General features: G+C 42.3%; 1 protein-coding gene across 1 annotated transcript in view; it reads right to left on the bottom strand.

Annotated features, from left to right (window-relative positions):
• Window positions 1–12,301: 12,301 nt before the first annotated feature.
• LOC134934204 (extracellular calcium-sensing receptor-like) overlaps window positions 12,302–19,680 on the bottom strand; it is a 32,004-nt gene continuing 24,625 nt past the window's right edge. The window contains exons 4-6 of the mRNA XM_063929693.1: window positions 16,521–16,748; window positions 15,547–15,670; window positions 12,302–13,203 (exon numbers count right to left, since the gene is read on the bottom strand). Coding sequence (XP_063785763.1) covers window positions 12,302–13,203; window positions 15,547–15,670; window positions 16,521–16,748 — 1,254 coding nt within the window. The remainder of the gene's footprint in view (window positions 13,204–15,546; window positions 15,671–16,520; window positions 16,749–19,680) is intronic.

The raw sequence follows: 19,680 nt of genomic DNA, 5'->3' as shown, positions 1-19,680 counted from the left end.
GGTCATACCTACCCTGGTCAAAGCCAGGAAGGAGGTGACCGCACAACGTTATCACCACATGTGGTAAAAATATGTTGCGTGGGTGAGGCCAGGAAGGCCCCACGAAAAAATTTCAACTAGGTCGATTTCTGCACTTCCTGCAAACAGGAGTGTCTATGAGCCTCAAATTGGGGTCCATTAAGGTTCAAGTTTCGGCCCTATAGATTTTCTTCCAGAAAGAATTGGCTTCAGTTCCTGAAGTCCAGACGTTTGTCAAGGGAGTATTGCATATACAGCCCTTGTGTGCCTCCAGTGGCACCGTGGGATCTCAACGTAGTGTTGGGATTCCTCAAATCATATTGGTTTGAACCACTCAAATCTGTGGATTTGAAATATCTCACATGGAAAGTGACCATGCTGTTGGCCCTGGCCTCGGTCAGGCGATTGTCAAAATTGGCGGCTTTGTCTTACAAAAGCCCATATTTGATTTTCCATTCGGACAGGGCAGAACTGCGGACTCGTCCCCAGTTTCTTCCTAAGGTGGTGTCAGCGTTTCACCTGAAACAACCTATTGTGGTGCCTGCGGCTACTAGGGACTTGGAGGACTCCAAGTTGCTAGACGTTGTCAGGGCCCTGAAAATATATATATATATATATATATATAATTCCAGGACGGCTGGAGTCAGAAAGTCTGACTTGCTGTTTATATTGTAGGCACCCAAAAAGCTGGGTGCTCCTGCTTCTAAGCAGACTATTGCTCGTTGGATTTGTAGTACAATTCAGCTTGCACATTCTGTGGCAGGCCTGCCACAGCCAAAATCTGTAAATGCCCATTCCACAAGGAAGGTGGGCTCATCTTGGGCGGCTGCCCGAGGGGTCTCGGCTTTACAACTTTGCCGAGCAGCTACTTGGTCAGGGGCAAACACGTTTGCAAAATTCTACAAATTTGATACCCTGGCTGAGGAGGACCTGGAGTTCTCTCATTCGGTGCTGCAGAGTCATCCGCACTCTCCCGCCCGTTTGGGAGCTTTGGTATAATCCCCATGGTCCTGACGGAGTCCCCAGCATCCACTAGGACGTTAGAGAAAATAAGATTTTACTTACCGATAAATCTATTTCTCATAGTCCGTAGTGGATGCTGGGCGCCCATCCCAAGTGCGGATTGTCTGCATTACTTGTACATAGTTATTGTTACAAAAAATCGGGTTATTATTGTTGTGAGCCATCTTTTTTAGAGGCTACTTCATTGTTATCATACTGTTAACTGGGTTCAAATCACAAGTTGTACGGTGTGATTGGTGTGGCTGGTATGAGTCTTACCCGGGATTCAAGATCCTTCCTTATTGTGTAGGCTCGTCCGGGCACAGTACCTAACTGAGGCTTGGAGGAGGGTCATAGGGGGAGGAGCCAGTACACACCATGTGATCCTAAAAGCTTGCTTTTGTGCCCTGTCTCCTGCGGAGCCGCTAATCCCCATGGTCCTGACGGAGTCCCCAGCATCCACTAGGATGTTAGAGAAAATAAGATTTTACTTACCGATAAATCTATTTCTCATAGTCCGTAGTGGATGCTGGGCGGAGTCCCCATGGTCCTGACGGAGTCCCCAGCATCCACTACGGACTATGAGAAATAGATTTATCGGTAAGTAAAATCTTATTTTCCAGTCTGTGCAGTCTGTACGTAGCTCAATACTTACTCCTCCAGTGCGAAGAAAACAGGCTGATCGGGTCCGGAGCTGACTATTCATGCAGCAGTAATAAGAGTGGAGAAACAGAGCAGTGGAAAAGTTGCCCATGGCAACCAATCAGCATCTCCCTTCCATTTTATAGAATGTACTTGATAAAGGCTTCCTTCAAAGCTCATTGATTGCCATAAGCCACGCCTCCACTGGTCTATTTCTCTACTCTTTTCACTGCTTCATGAATAGACCCCTTAGTACTTTAGTTTTAATTTGCCGCTGCAGGAAACACCCCTGAGTGGCAATAGAAATGCCCATAGGTGGAGCTAGGAGTTTCTAGTCACACCCCCTCAACGACGCACTGCACGCACGCAGTATAACACCACCTGCAGTCTCCCTAAAACTAGTTTTCAAAAGTAGGCAAGTATGATATATATATATATATATATATATATATATATATATCCAACCAAGATTAGCTGGCACTCCAATTCCAAAACAACTGCTCCGGTGCACAGTAGAAATAAATCAGTATAAATCCAAAAAAGTAACTGGCACTCTGGAGTCTGAGCAATTAGTAGAAATAACTTTTATCCACGGTCAACGTTTCGGGGGTCTTAGCCCCGTCGTCAGGACATAACAGTACAGCATACAAACACAATGAACACTTACCCCACCTTTGTACCCCATCACCAGAGTGTGTCCGCCCGCGGTCTCTCCCCTAGACTTCCGCCCGCCGGAGTTCACGATCCTCACTCCGCCCGGCTTCCGCCCCAGTTGTTGCTAGGCAACCGCGAGTGTGCGTTCCACACACTCCGGCGTCTGCGCTCCACCGAGCGGAAGTTCCTCATGCATCTCACGGAGGGGGTGAATTATCTGGGCAGGTCCCGCCAGCATATCTACAAAAAATATATACACATTTATAAATTATTGAAGTGTTACATGAAACAATATAACATGCCTCAACAAACATTAAACTTAATTGCATATGGACAACAATGTCATATAGCCCAACAATATAATAATTACATGAATTACTTGTACCGAATGCTAATTAAATGGTATTCCAATTAATTTTTTCATTAAGCCCATTGGGGGCTATAGTCCCTAACCGGATTATCCATCTCGATTCTTTCAGCAAGAGCTCACGAGCTCTATTGCCACCTCTCAATGTGATGGGCACATGATCTATAATAAAATATTTTAGCATTTCTAGCCTATGTCCAGCAGATTTAAAATGTTTTGCTACAGGTTGGTCAATAGACCTACCCTGTAGAGCAAGCCGTATAGCAGATCGGTGAGCCGTCATCCTTTCGGTGAATTTTCTGGTGGTCTGTCCCACATAATATAGTCCACATGGACAAACAATAATGTATACCACGTGAGACATATTACAGGTAAGGACATAACGTATGTCAAATTGTTTGCCTGTATGGGGATGGGCAAAGGTTTTACAGGAAATCAGATGAACACATGTGGCGCAGCCACAGCATCTGTAACATCCAGGGGGTTTTCTATGAATATTAGGGGGTAATGCTGTTCCCCTCCCCGTTATGTCTGCCTTTACCAGCCTGTCTTTTAAGTTACCACCCCTTTTAAAGGCAGCTATCGGTCGGCTACTGTTCAGCCCCTTCAACTCCGGGTCTGTCTTAATAATTGGCCAAAGTGCATTGGTTGCTCTTTTGATAACAGGACTGGCTGTAGTGTAATCTGACGTCCATGGGATCAGATTACTGGAACTGCGTGCCTCAGGGTTGAGAAGAACAGATCTAGACATATTGAGTACTTTTAGTTTTTGTGAGTTTAAGGTCTTGCTATTATACCCTCGCGCTTCAAATTTACTGATAAGTGTATCTAATTGTTTGGGAACTTTATCAGCATCACTGGTGATGCGCGCTATGCGCATCATTTGCGACATAGGCAGGCCTCTTTTCAGTGCTTCAGGATGGTGACTGGAATTCATGAGAAATGTATTCCTGTCAGTATCTTTAATAAATACTTCAGTGGATATTATATTATTTGTGACTGACACCTTCACATCTAAGAAATTGATTTCCTGCAAGCTGTATGAAAAAGTAAATTTAATAGGGGAAGCCCTGTTGTTAACATCATGCATCACCCTTTCCAGGAGTTCGGCACCTCCTGTCCACAGAAGGAATACATCGTCGATGTATCTAGTGTACCACATAATATGTTTCTTGACTTCCTGATCCTGGAAAAATATTTGAGTTTCCTCCTCAAACATAAATATGTTAGCGTAGGAAGGTGCCACGGCAGAACCCATGGCACACCCCCTACGTTGCAAATAGAAGTTTCCATCAAACAAAAAATAATTTTTAGTTAAAGTTAATTCTAATAGGCGTAAAAACAAGACATTATCAAACTCAGTATTACTCAAATTCCGTTCTAGGAAATTACTCATAGCTAATAGACCACCGGCATGTGGAATTGATGTATATAGGCTGCAAACGTCCAGAACCACCATAAGTGTGCCAGAAGGAATGCTGTTGATGGAAATTAATTTCTTGAGGAATGAGGTGGTGTCTTTCAAAAACGTATCCTGATTCAGGAGTAGCGGCTGTAGGATACAATCCAGTAGTTGTGAGACTGGTTGTAGAAGAGAGTCCCGAGCAGAAATTATCGGTCGTCCAGGCGGTTTTTCTTTATTTTTGTGCAGTTTTGGGAGAGTGTAGATTACCGGAACCTTCGGAAAACGAACCCAGAGGGCATCATATAATTTAGGAGGAATTTTATTCGAGGATCTTGCTTCATCCAAAATACCCATAAGCTCTCTCTGAAAGTCCATAGTGGGATCTTTAGTTAACCTTTTATAGATGGCAGAGTCGGATAATTGAGACATAATTTCAGAGCGATAGTCCCCAATATCCTGGAGCACAATCGCCCCACCCTTGTCGGCGGGCCGGATTACGAGGTCTTCATAGGACTCAAGGTTTTTCAGAGCACCTATTTCCTCTTTAGATAAGTTATGTCTTACTTTGCATGGAGCCATGGTGAATTTTTCTACAGCTTTATCCATCATTCTCCCAAATGTTTTAAGGGAGGCATTGGTCGAAATAGGATCAAATGTAGATCTAGATGCAGATCTAATAAAATCATCATACACCGTAGGAGTGGATGAGTCACCCGAGGCATGTTGATAGAACTCCTTAAGACGTAACTTTCTTGCAAAACGGTGAGAGTCTCTTTTCCAATTAAAGGTATCAAATTTGTTGGTCGGGACGAAGCTGAGTCCTTTATTGAGGACCCTTTCTTCCACTTCACTCAGAGATCTTGAAGAAAGATTAAAGATTAGGTTGTCTTTTTGTTTCCACCCCTTCTGCCTCCTCTTGTTTTGACCACCCCTGCGGGTGGGAGGTCTCCACTGGAGGGCACCCCTTCCGTTCCTAAAGGGATCTGTCGTGCTCTAATTACTTCATCTGGTTCAGAGACAGCAAAATCGCTGTCACTATTGGAGGTATTTCTATCACTCGGGCCGCTCTGGGTCCTTTTCTGCCACGGTCTACGTTTGGGATTCGATGTCCTATTTCCCCTTATACCGTCTCCTCCTGCCAGCCATTTGTAGACTTTGTTTTCCTCATAGTCCAAATCAACAGTATATTTCTTATTTTTCTTAAATTTAATAAGATTTTTCTTATAATTTTCACACTGTATTTCCAACTTATGGATCCAGTTCTGGCTGGTTTCAGCCTCCATCGTCACTTTAAATTCTCTTTCAAATTCAGCAATTTTCATACGGGTCAGATTTAATTCCCTATTAGCTTCTTCTATGACAGCTATCATCAGGTCAAACGCACACTTGTTAAGTATAGCGATCCACTTTTTTACGAAATCCGGATTGTACCGGCCTATCGTTGGTACATTAAGGACCCTGAAGCCCCTTGGTATCTTATGCTCCCTATAATAGTCAGAGAGCGAGATCCCATGTAATAAATAATCAATTTCTCTACGCCTGAGTTTAAACAGACGATTAAACAGGTCTTCAGAGTTATGTACCGGATCACTAATGGTTAAGTTTTCTTTAGATAATATTTTCTCTATTTCTGCAGCAGAGAAACTGAACGTTGCACCTGGTTCTGGCATAGAGAAGTTGTAACAACCTGCTGTTAACTGTGGTTGTGCTGGGCTAGCCGATACGTCCATATTGCAAACAGAAAACAACTGAACACTTGTACAAAGTTCTGGTAGTTTTAAATGGGTGAGGGTGCCTTGCAACTTGTGCTAAGCAAAGCACTACAATATCCAACCAAGATTAGCTGGCACTCCAATTCCAAAACAACTGCTCCGGTGCACAGTAGAAATAAATCAGTATAAATCCAAAAAAGTAACTGGCACTCTGGAGTCTGAGCAATTAGTAGAAATAACTTTTATCCACGGTCAACGTTTCGGGGGTCTTAGCCCCGTCGTCAGGACATAACAGTACAGCATACAAACACAATGAACACTTACCCCACCTTTGTACCCCATCACCAGAGTGTGTCCGCCCGCGGTCTCTCCCCTAGACTTCCGCCCGCCGGAGTTCACGATCCTCACTCCGCCTGGCTTCCGCCCCAGTTGTTGCTAGGCAACCGCGAGTGTGCGTTCCACACACTCCGGCGTCTGCGCTCCACCGAGCGGAAGTTCCTCATGCATCTCACGGAGGGGGTGAATTATCTGGGCAGGTCCCGCCAGCATATCTACAAAAAATATATACACATTTATAAATTATTGAAGTGTTACATGAAACAATATAACATGCCTCAACAAACATTAAACTTAATTGCATATGGACAACAATGTCATATAGCCCAACAATATAATAATAATAATAATAATAATTCTACAACCAGTCTCACAACTACTGGATTGTATCCTACAGCCGCTACTCCTGAATCAGGATACGTTTTTGAAAGACACCACCTCATTCCTCAAGAAATTAATTTCCATCAACAGCATTCCTTCTGGCACACTTATGGTGGTTCTGGACGTTTGCAGCCTATATACATCAATTCCACATGCCGGTGGTCTATTAGCTATGAGTAATTTCCTAGAACGGAATTTGAGTAATACTGAGTTTGATAATGTCTTGTTTTTACGCCTATTAGAATTAACTTTAACTAAAAATTATTTTTTGTTTGATGGAAACTTCTATTTGCAACGTAGGGGGTGTGCCATGGGTTCTGCCGTGGCACCTTCCTACGCTAACATATTTATGTTTGAGGAGGAAACTCAAATATTTTTCCAGGATCAGGAAGTCAAGAAACATATTATGTGGTACACTAGATACATCGACGATGTATTCCTTCTGTGGACAGGAGGTGCCGAACTCCTGGAAAGGGTGATGCATGATGTTAACAACAGGGCTTCCCCTATTAAATTTACTTTTTCATACAGCTTGCAGGAAATCAATTTCTTAGATGTGAAGGTGTCAGTCACAAATAATATAATATCCACTGAAGTATTTATTAAAGATACTGACAGGAATACATTTCTCATGAATTCCAGTCACCATCCTGAAGCACTGAAAAGAGGCCTGCCTATGTCGCAAATGATGCGCATAGCGCGCATCACCAGTGATGCTGATAAAGTTCCCAAACAATTAGATACACTTATCAGTAAATTTGAAGCGCGAGGGTATAATAGCAAGACCTTAAACTCACAAAAACTAAAAGTACTCAATATGTCTAGATCTGTTCTTCTCAACCCTGAGGCACGCAGTTCCAGTAATCTGATCCCATGGACGTCAGATTACACTACAGCCAGTCCTGTTATCAAAAGAGCAACCAATGCACTTTGGCCAATTATTAAGACAGACCCGGAGTTGAAGGGGCTGAACAGTAGCCGACCGATAGCTGCCTTTAAAAGGGGTGGTAACTTAAAAGACAGGCTGGTAAAGGCAGACATAACGGGGAGGGGAACAGCATTACCCCCTAATATTCATAGAAAACCCCCTGGATGTTACAGATGCTGTGGCTGCGCCACATGTGTTCATCTGATTTCCTGTAAAACCTTTGCCCATCCCCATACAGGCAAACAATTTGACATACGTTATGTCCTTACCTGTAATATGTCTCACGTGGTATACATTATTGTTTGTCCATGTGGACTATATTATGTGGGACAGACCACCAGAAAATTCACCGAAAGGATGACGGCTCACCGATCTGCTATACGGCTTGCTCTACAGGGTAGGTCTATTGACCAACCTGTAGCAAAACATTTTAAATCTGCTGGACATAGGCTAGAAATGCTAAAATATTTTATTATAGATCATGTGCCCATCACATTGAGAGGTGGCAATAGAGCTCGTGAGCTCTTGCTGAAAGAATCGAGATGGATAATCCGGTTAGGGACTATAGCCCCCAATGGGCTTAATGAAAAAATTAATTGGAATACCATTTAATTAGCATTCGGTACAAGTAATTCATGTAATTATTATATAGTTGGGCTATATGACATTGTTGTCCATATGCAATTAAGTTTAATGTTTGTTGAGGCATGTTATATTGTTTCATGTAACACTTCAATAATTTATAAATGTGTATATATTTTTTGTAGATATGCTGGCGGGACCTGCCCAGATAATTCACCCCCTCCGTGAGATGCATGAGGAACTTCCGCTCGGTGGAGCGCAGACGCCGGAGTGTGTGGAACGCACACTCGCGGTTGCCTAGCAACAACTGGGGCGGAAGCCGGGCGGAGTGAGGATCGTGAACTCCGGCGGGCGGAAGTCTAGGGGAGAGACCGCGGGCGGACACACTCTGGTGATGGGGTACAAAGGTGGGGTAAGTGTTCATTGTGTTTGTATGCTGTACTGTTATGTCCTGACGACGGGGCTAAGACCCCCGAAACGTTGACCGTGGATAAAAGTTATTTCTACTAATTGCTCAGACTCCAGAGTGCCAGTTACTTTTTTGGATATATATATATATATATATATATATATATATATATATATATGCTTATGTGGAGTAAGGTTATAGAAAACTGCATTGCAAGTTGTTTAAATGTACTCTCATACTTATATTATAAAATGGTATAAAATGTGCCCTTTGAGATTTCAGGTATTAAGGCCTAAGGGGGGCATTTACTAAGCAGTGATAAGAGCGGAGACGTGAGCCAGTGGAGAAGTTTCCCATCAACCTATCAGCAGTTCTGTATAATTTTATAGTATGCAAATTATAGATGTTACTTCAGAGCTGATTGGTTGCCATGGGCAACTTCTCCACTGGCTCACTTCTCCACTCTTATCACTGCTTAGTAAATGTCCCTCTTAGTTTACTAACACAGCAACTCATAGATAATTTGCATTTACACTGAAAATACAATGAATACACAAGAAGGTGGGTGAATAAGGGGATGAAGCTTGATAAAATGCCATGTCAGACACACAGGATTTCGGGGGTCATTCCGAGTAGATCGCTCGCTAGCAACTCTTTACAGTGCTGCGATCAGGTCAGACCTCGGCAAAACTGCGCATTCACCACAATGCGCAGGGGCGTCATACGGGTGCAAAGCGGATCATTGCAGAGCGATGGATTTAACGAAGAATCCATTTGCACAGCCGATCGCAAGGAGATTGACAGGAAGAGGGCGTTTGTGGGTGTCAACTGACTGTTTTCTGGGAGTGGCTGGAAAAACGCAGGCGTGTCCAAGCGTTTGCAGAGCGCGTGTCTGACGCCAATTCCGGGTCCGGACAGGCTGAAGTGATCGCAAGGGCTGAGTAAGTCAAGACCTACTCAGAAACTGCACAAAACTGTTTTTGTAGTGCTCAGATACACAGGCGTTCACACACTTGCAAAGCTAAAATACACTCCCCTGTGGGCAGCGACTATGCGTTTGCACAGCTGCAAAAAGTTGCTAGCGAGCAATCAACTCGGAATGACCCCCTTTGTCATATACTAGATGATCAATTCACTACTGAGGTTTGATCATCCCTTTCAGGAAAAACCTGCCAGCAAAAACAAATCTTTGCACGCGTGCTAATCTCTGTATTTTTATCCTTTATTTAGAGAATATTGGGGGTCATTCCGAGTTGTTCGCTCGCAAGCTGCTTTTAGCAGCTTTGCACACGCTAAGCCGCTGCCTACTGGGAGTGAATCTTAGCTTCTTAAAATTGCGAACGAAAGATTCGCAATATTGCGAAAAGACATCTCTGTGCAGTTTCTGAGTAACTGGAGACTTACTCAGCATCTGCGATCAGTTCAGTGCTTGTCGTTCCTGGTTTGACGTCACAAACACACCCAGCGTTCGCCCAGACACTCCTCCGTTTCTCCAGCAACTCCCGCGTTTTTCCCAGAAACTGTAGCGTTTTTTCACACACACCCATAAAACGGCCAGTTTCCGCCCAGAAACACCCACTTCCTGTCAATCACATTACGATCACCAGAGTGAAGAAAAAACCTTGTAATGCCGTGAGTAAAATTCCTAACTGCATAGCAAATTTACTTGGCGCAGTCGCAGTGCGGACATTGCGCATGCGCACTAAGCGGAAAATCGATGCGATGCGAAGAAATTTGCCGAGCGAACAACTCGGAATGACCCCCATTATTATGGATGACAATCATTTTATACAGTAGCTGTTTATTGTGGTTATTCGTCCATATTAAATTATAAAATGTAATAAGTCCCGAGTCCATGTTCTTCAACTTACATATCACATTTTTGGATTTTTTTTTAATGTTACAATTAAGGCATACTTGTAAGGATAACAATATTTCTGATTTATGTGAACTGCAGAAGTATGAGGTGAAATGGCAGTAAAAATGATGAACTCGTTAAGGGAACGTCTTTTATTTGATTCATAGTGGTAGTGGTAATGGTGATATTAATTTGACAATAATGGGAGGTTTTAATAATTTCAAGATTGACTGTGTGCTTGCTTTTGATTAACCCTTTGTCTCAGTTGAGACCTGGTTGAGACAACCTAATTGGAATAAAGTCAAATATAAAAATAAAATGATAAAATAATGATGTATAATTTACTAGAATCTCTGTATAAAACAGACCCTTAAATTAATTTAAAAATGTATTTTGATGTATTCAAACTTTTAAAAGAGATGTTTTATTTGACAAGAGTTCAAATAGTTAAAGCAGTGGGGTCTTCATGTAAGCTCTCATATCAATTAATAGCTGGGGCATGTTGCTACATGTAGAAAATATTCATATATCTGTGAAAGTCACATTAATTGAAAAGTAATACAAGGGGTATAAGTATTTGTACTGAATCCAACACACTTTTAAATATAATTAAATATTTTTATTAAATAGATTACAGTTTTTCATTTGCAATGTCTCTGCAATAATCAGAAAGTCCTGAGCTTGACTGTCTGTTTATATATTTCTCCTTGTAGACACTGGACATATTCAAGGCACAATAGAAAGAGACACAAAGTGTGAGGTTCCTATGCCATAGCACTCAGCAAACTTGATGCTGCATTACCTTCTCCAGTAAAACATTCAGGGGAGTTCCTAAGGAGCCCACAAAACCCACTACAGCCTCCTGAAAAATCATTCTCTAGAAGCCAGATCCCAAGCCCAGCTACATGGGGGCAGGAATGTGGAGGTAGTTATGTGGAGGTACTTATGGAACAATGGCATCTGTAGTCCTCCTGCAAATGAAATATTACAGTATGCATAGGCCACCCACACTCCACATGTGTTAATCATTTATTAAAAATAAAAAAATGACACACCTCATACTTACCAACTCCTTGCATGGGCTTACTTCCTTTTGTTCCAAGTAGTGGTCCAATGTTCTTCAGAAAATAACAAACTGGGCACTCATTCCTAAGACACACTTAGCAGGGAATTTATGAACTGGGCTGACCAATTTGTAGCTGGTTTTATGGTATGGCATGGGGACCATATGCTGGGTGTCCCCACACTAGTGACTTAATATCCACACTGTTGCTTAACAATCATTTCTGCCATTATTCAATCTTGCTCTTAGAGTATAGATGTTGATGCTTGCTAAACTTTATCTCTTGCGAACTATAAATGTGCTGATGATAGCCCAGATTGCTGTTCTAACCCAGATTGCTAAACCTACTTTTGTTAGTATATAACTTCCTGCTGTAACCCAAACCATGAATTGGACCTTTCTTATATCTCCAGCCCTTGACCTTGTCCTTCTTACTGGTTTCTACTTCAGTTACTAATCTCCTCTTTGGACCACTGCTTATCCATGGCCAATATACTGCTCACTGTCCCGACCACTTCCTGTCTTTGACCTCAACCATTTTGCTGAACTCTGCTTGTGACCGTTGCTTGCCTTGGTCTCGGTATTCTAACACTCCCTGTTCAATAATTTGCTTTATCTAAAAGACACATCTGGAGCTTCCTTACCGTCTCTCACCTACTATTATAACATGTCTATTTGACTATTCCAGAATATCCAGGGATAATAAGCTCCTACTTTGTGTACTTAAAATTATTAGTACATCTCTCTTGGAGAAAGATTACTTGCTATAAGTGAAGATATATTCATGCTTGGTCCTAGTGGTCTTATTATCCCAACATGTACTTATGTAACATTGTACTGTAACAGTAAATAAACTATAATAATTTTATAGCATGATCAATGTTGATATGTATAGTATGGCATATTTATTGAGTCTTAGTCTGTTTAGTGATGTTGGCCTTATCTTAATCTTTCATTTTCATTATGAGAAGTTGACTGTTTTGATCTGGTCTGAACACTATAATGAAACATTTGGGCAGAAACATACAGATCACCAGAGCCCAACTGGAAGCCAAGATGGCAAATATCTCCATGGCCACCGTGTATTTACCCTGAGCACTAAGGGAGGCCAGGATAAAGGACACCCAGACACTGAGGAAGGCCAGCATGCTGAAGGTAATAAACTGGGCCTCATTGAACCTGTCAGGCAGATTTCGAGCCAGGAAGGCAACAATGAAACTAATGGTGGCCAGAAGGAACAGATATCCCAGCATGGTCCAGAAGGCAATGGGAGATCCCTCATTACACTCAGCAATGATGATTCCTGGTTTGGTTAAAGTATTATATTGTGGGACTGGAGAAGCTGTGGACAACCAAGTGATGCACAAGATGAATTGTAACAGGAAACAGGTAATAATAATCATGTAGGACACTTGGGGGCTCATCCATCTCCTCACATTGCTGCCTGGTCTAGTAGCCATAAAAGCAAGCACCACCAGGATAGTCTTAGCCAAAATGCTTGAGATGCACAAAGTGAAGGCCAGGCCAAATAGTACCTGACGCAGGAGACACATCTGGTGGTTGGGGTAACCTACAAATACTAAAGAGCACAGGAAGCAGAGACACAGGGACATCAGTAGAAGACAACTTAGAGAGTAATTATTGGCTTTCACTATAGGAGTTTGTCTATTGAACAAGAAAAGACTCAAAATAAGAGCAGGAATAAGTGAGGATATTATGCTGACTGCAGCTAAAGTTCCTCCCAGTGCATCTTCATAGGAAAGAAACTCCATGGATTTTGGGAGACATCTGGATCTCTTAAGATTTGGCCATTGATCCCATGGACACCTGATGCAGTTAAGGGAATCTGCAACATAGAAAATATATTGTACTTATTACTACTATCCCAGAAGGGTTAAATACTATATATGTTCCCAAACATTTACTGCATTACGGTTGCATTATCCATAAACCACACTATTTTAACATCACTATATGCATGTTTGGGAATTTCTATCATTATCAGTTGACTGTTTTTCTTTGCATATACACCCACAGAGGTGAACGCTGGGTGCTGATATATTATTTAGACATGGCTGTGCTGAATGATTTCATAAGACACACTAATAATGTTACCAGGTTGATCTTGCTGTGTAAATGATTGCCACTTTAAAAAAAACTAAAAAAAACCTTACCAAATCTCTCACTTTCTGAAACTCTCACTCTATTACATTTGCCCCTAAGGGGGTGATTCTGACATGTTCGCTCTCTGCTGTTCATTGCAGCGCAGCGAACAGGCCAGAAGTGCGCATGTGTCTGCGCCGCAGTGCGCCGGCGCATACGAGACAGCTGAAGGCTGTCGTTCCATAGCGATCGCCTCTGCCTGACTGACAGGCAGAGGCGGTCGCTGGGCGAGAGGGGGCGGAATGGCGCCGTTTGGCAGCCGTTTTGTGGGCGCGGTCCGGCCAATGCAGGCATGGCTGGACCGTGCAGGGGGCGGCCCGCAGCGGCTGCGTGACATCACATGCAGCCGCTGCGAGCCGGATAGCGATGAGCAGCTCCCGGCCAGCACGCAAAAGTTGTGCTGGCCGGGAGCTACTCCTGAAGTGCAAAAGCATCGCCGGTGTGCGATACTTTTGCACTTCTGCGGGGATGGGGGGGGGGGGGTCGGGCCTGACATGCGGGGCGGACTAGCCCTGTGCTGGGCGTCCCCCCACATGTCTGAGTTCTTGATCGTAGCCCTGCAAAATTTTGCAGGGCTACAACCAACTCGGAATGACCTACTAAGTATCCACTTGTTCATATTAGAAATATTAGAAGTGACTCATATTTGGAGTTACATACTAATAAGAGAGAGGCACAGGCAGAAGATATGGACACATTCTCATTGAAGAAAACTTTAATAATTACAAATTCCAGTGGCATCCAGTTCTCAGAACTATAATTTTTTAAAACACTCTCTTGGTTTCTTTCACTGATCTATCTGATTTTATTATATACTGTATTTCGCTCGTTTTTTTATCATATGATTAAATGAATGAATAAAAGTTATGCTTTAATATTGTCCACAATTGCGCGCCACTCCTGGGCAATCAATCCTTTCTCTCTTTGTATATTTGGTCATATATCTCTGCCTGTGGCAGCACCCCTCTATTCTTTTTCCAAAAGGAAATCAATGGGGGTTTTTCAAAAATCAAATCCAACCTGTGCATCTAATATCATTATGACGTTGAAATGAAACAGTGATAATGAGTTCATAAAACTGATTTTATACCTGTGCCGAAACTGAATGAATGAAAGTTACATTGCCCAGTGCTCTTTATACTGTTTCAGTGCACAAATGTACATAGATTTTTTTTTAAATGAATTAATACATCCAGTCCATGATATACAAAGAGGATCCCACTATGCCAGATCCTCTTTGATACACTGTAAAAGGAAGTTATAAGTTGATTTATATCGTTGGTCATACTGTAGGTACTTATGATATGCATACCTATGTACTTATTAGACATTAGACACCACAAGTAGGCAAAATTTGTGACAACATCAATAAAATAAAGTTAAAAAATAAAAATAAATATATATATATATATGGTGCAAAACGACCCGGCATTTAGCAGTCCCTTGAAATAAAATACAATGCTCACGGTGCCCTCCCACAAGGCCGCAGCTCAGCAATAGAGGAAACAAAACGGGCGGCACTCGGAGTCTTAATCTTAATACTCAAAGTGCAGTGACTTTATTGTCAACATAGTCTATGTTGACAATAAAGTCACTGCACTTTGATTATTAAGTGCCGCCCGTTTTGTTTCCTATATATATATATATATATATATACAGTAGATTGATAGATAGATAGATAGATAGATAGATAGATAGATAGATAGATAGATAGATAGATAGATAGATAGATAGATAGAGTTTACTCTTACAAGAGAGACAGAGAGACAAATAGTTGACGGGGTAAGGTTTTCATATAAGCTCTCATATTAACTGGTAACGATGATGTAAAATAGAAAATGGTAATATAATCATGAAAAATCTGATCCACATTAATTGAAATGTATTACAGGGTGTCTAATGCAATAGAAGTGTTCTTAGTGCATCTAACACAATTCTGAACATACTGTAATTCAATATTTTATTACATAGATTAGAGGTTTTCCGTTCCAATATCTCAGCGGTAAGAAGAAAGTCATGTACTTGCCTGTCTGGTTAGATATTTCTCCTTGTAGACATTGGATACAGTCATAGCAGCAGACGGGGTGTCCTGATCTTGCAGCCTTCCTGTATCCTGGAGAACAGCTCTCACTGCAGGCCGAGCGAGGGACCTGAGGATAACAGTGATATGAAATTGTATTTATGAATGGTCTTAAACATGTTATATTGTGTCACAGGGATAGCTTGTCAATGCCTTTTGTTGGATATCATGAACATTGTGTATTTGATAATAAATAACAAGAGGACTCTATCCATACTAGTTACAAGTCTGTGCATTTCATAACAATAAAATGTTTAATAAGAAGCTGTGAGAGATATATATGTGTATTTACAATTCTGTGTAGTAGAGCAGCATCTAGAACACTCTTCTTGTACAATCTATGGACAGGGCAATTTTATGAAATGCAAGAGAGAGGTGGCCAAACAAGTTTGCATGCAAAGCCATATAGGCAGAATGGAAAAAATCCAGTATGTGCAGTTTGAATTAGGCATACAACTATATACTGTAACAATACAATAGCTACAGGGCGATTCAAAAGTTGCAGTACACCCTTATGTTTCAAAAACTGTGTAGGTAAAGGGAAAACTGAATACTCTAGTAAGCTATGCTATCTTTTAGGTTATGTACCAAACATGGGCGCCATCTTGAAATCGGCCATCTTTAACCTAAGTCAGTTTTTTGTAAATGGAAAAGGGGTCATGTAACATGGCACACAACATTAGAATTTGCTGAAAACTGTATTGCTGCAAACAGATTTGAAATAGCAGTTATGGTTCAAAAGTTACAATACTTTTTTTGTTGCAGGTAACTGAAGAACTATACAACTGTGCAGTTTGGGAACCATTGGATTAGATGCTTGAGCCACATGCATTAAGTACAACTGACATAGAATACTGGATTATAAATATATGGACAACTATACAGTTGTACAGGAACCAGAGTTTCATCAGTATACTAACCTGCTGATCCCCCATAGGCCACAGCAACAGACTTGAATTGATGGTAAGAGCTTCATCAGGAAGTGCGGCGGTATTATAATATCCAATATGAAATTGCCTTACAGTTCCTTCTGGACTCAGTTGCCAGTTCACAACACTATAGACAAAAGGTGGCTCTCCATTCTCATCAAAGTAAATGTATTTGTCACCACTAAGTGTGAGCCTGACTTTCCTGATATAATGTGTGAGCTGTGAAGAGTGGGAGAAGAAGAGTAGTTAACGCCTTTAAGAATGGGTTAGATAAATTCCTACTGGATAAAGATATTCAGTGTTATGGTGCTAGACAAGCATTATAGTAAATATGACTAGTCCTAAAATAAAAATAACTAGTTCTAAAATAAAACTGCATAGGAGACCACAAACAGGTTGAACACGATGGACAAATTGTCTTTTTTCAACCTTAGATACTATGTTACTATGTTACTAATGTCAAGATAATACATTAAATCCAGAAAATGTTCCACAATGTGTGCTGTTACACAATATTGATTACAATTGAATTGACCAGAATAAGAAGGCAATCTGTATAAATAAAACAATTACTACTATCACTTCTATTATTATTATAATTGTTTGTCAGACATTGCTATAACCGATACCCGGAATGCACTAATCGGGTCCAAAGTCAGTTTCCTGATCTTTAGTCCACCACAGGCTTTATTCTAGAGGTCATGTGACAACTGACATTTAAAATCTCCATCCTATGAAACTTGCCTTCTGAAGTCAGACAAAAACTAGAGCATTAGGCTAACAACGTCACACAGCCGCCGTGGCCCGCCCCCCAACGGTCCGGCCATACCTGCGTTGGCCGGACCTCGCCCCCTAAATGGCAGCTTAACGCCACCATCCAGCCCCCTCCCGCCCAGCGACCGCCTCTGCCTCAGAGGTGATCGCAAGGCAACGATGGCTGGCATGCGCTGGATCACTGTGGCGCCGGCGCACTGCGGCGTTGGCGCATGCACAATCCCAACCCGATTGCTGCGCTGCGAGAAACTGCAGCGAGCGATCGGGTCAGAATGACCCCCAATATGTGATGTAGTTGTATGGACGATGTGTGAACAATGTTGGATAAATGTGGAAGTGATGGCGGATGAATGGATGAATGGATGAATAGATGAATAGATGTAAGTGAAAAGGGGGTACTATGTGTAAAACAAGATGGTGTAAGAAGAGATGTGGGGAAAAAACAATGAGTGACACTATTGTGTAAGGTATAGGAAACATGCGTGATTGAACTCGTGCTGACAAAAATAATGTGGTGAAACTGTCGAAGGAAGCATCTTTCCTGTTTTCCTGTGTGTGTGTGTATGTGCATATATATATATATATATATATATATGGAGTACTCTGTGTTTCCCGGGATTTTAAGAATGTTTGTTTATAAAAATAAATGTAAGTATGAAACACACAGTATAAATAACATTGTAGATAGCTGAATACCTGCTTCGCTATGGGATGAGGATGGTAAATGACAATGATAATTGTTCATTAATTTACATTGGTTGGAGATCTAGTATATAGGCATGTCTTGCTTCCCTGATGCACTTTGTGTAGTGGTCAGACCCCTGTTTGGTTCCCCAAAGGACCCTGCTCTTCTCACTATACAAATCTCAGTCTGTGGCTTCCTGTTGCTCCATTCCCCTCCTCTCATCATGTCGCTGCCCCTGTCACATGCAGCTCTGTCCTCACTGACACATCACTCATCTCCTGATATACTCTGTGCTGCTGGGGGATCCTGCTCCTCCCACTATATAACTCTCAGTCTGTGGCTTCCTGCTGCCTCTATTTCCCTCCTCACATCATGTCACTGCCCCTGTCACATGCAGCCCTGTCCTCACTGACATATCATTCATCTCCTGATATACTCTGTGCTGCTGGGGACCCTGCTCCTACCACTATATAACTCTCAGTCTGTGGCTTCCTGCTGCCTCCATTCCCCTCCTCACATCATGTCACTGCCCCTGTCACATGCAGTCCTGTCCTCGCTGAGATATCATTCATCTCCTGATATAGTCTGTGCTGCTGGGGAACCTGCTCCTCCCACTATATAACGCTCAGTCTGTGGCTTCCTGCTGACTCCATTCCCCCTCCTCACATCATGTCACTGCCCCTGTCACATGCAGCCTTGTCCTCACTGACACATCACCCATCTCCTGATATACTGTGTGCTGCTGGGGCCCTCTGCTCCTCCCACTATATAACTCTCAGTCTGTGGCTTCCTGCTGCCTCTATTCCCCTCCTCACATGATGTCAGTGCTCCTGTGAAATTATTGATTTTTTTACAGTTTCTTATATAGGCCCTCATTCCGAGTTGTTCACTCGTTATTTTTCTTCGCATCGCAGCGATTTTCCGCAAACTGTGCATGCGCAATGTTCGCACCGCAGCTGCGCCAAGTAAATTTGCAAAGAAGTTTGGTATTTTACTCACGACTTAGTGAAGATTTTTCTTCGTTCTGGTGATCGTAGTGTGATTGACAGGAAGTGGGTGTTTCTGGGCAGAAACTGGCCGTTTTATGGGTGTGTGTGAAAAAACGCTGCCGTTTCTGGGAAAAACGCGGGAGTGGCTGGAGAAATGGGGGAGTGTCTGGGTGAACGCTGGGTGTGTTTGTGACGTCAAACCAGGAACGAAAAGGACTGAACTGTTCACAGTTGCAGAGTAAGTATCGAGCTACTCGGAAACTGCAAAGAAATTTCTGATCGCTATTCTATTCGCAATTCTGCTAATCTTTCGTTCGCTATTCTGCTAAGCTAAGATTCACTCCCAGTAGGCGGCGGCTTAACGTGTGTAAAGCTGCTAAAAGTAGCTAGCGAGCAAACAACTCGGAATGAGGGCCATAGTGCAGCACATTATGTATCTCCTGATATACTCTGTGCTGCTGGGGGGCCGTGCTACTTCCATTATATAACTCTCAGTGTGTGGGTTTGGGCTACCTGCATTCCCCTCCTCATATCATGCCACTGGCCCTGTCACATGCAGCCCTGTTATCACTGACATATCATGCATGTCCTGATATTCTCTGTGCTGCTGGCCCTCCCCTAGGGGTGCTAGTGGTGTGTTACCTAGAGATGAGCGCCTGAAATTTTTCGGGTTTTGTGTTTTGGTTTTGGGTTCGGTTCCGCG

This window comes from Pseudophryne corroboree, chromosome 6 (genome assembly GCF_028390025.1).
Source record: "Pseudophryne corroboree isolate aPseCor3 chromosome 6, aPseCor3.hap2, whole genome shotgun sequence".
In the NCBI taxonomy this organism is placed as follows: Eukaryota; Metazoa; Chordata; class Amphibia; order Anura; family Myobatrachidae; genus Pseudophryne; species Pseudophryne corroboree.
The sequence above is the reverse complement of the archived record's forward strand: the minus strand, read 5'-3'. Positions and strand labels throughout refer to the sequence as shown.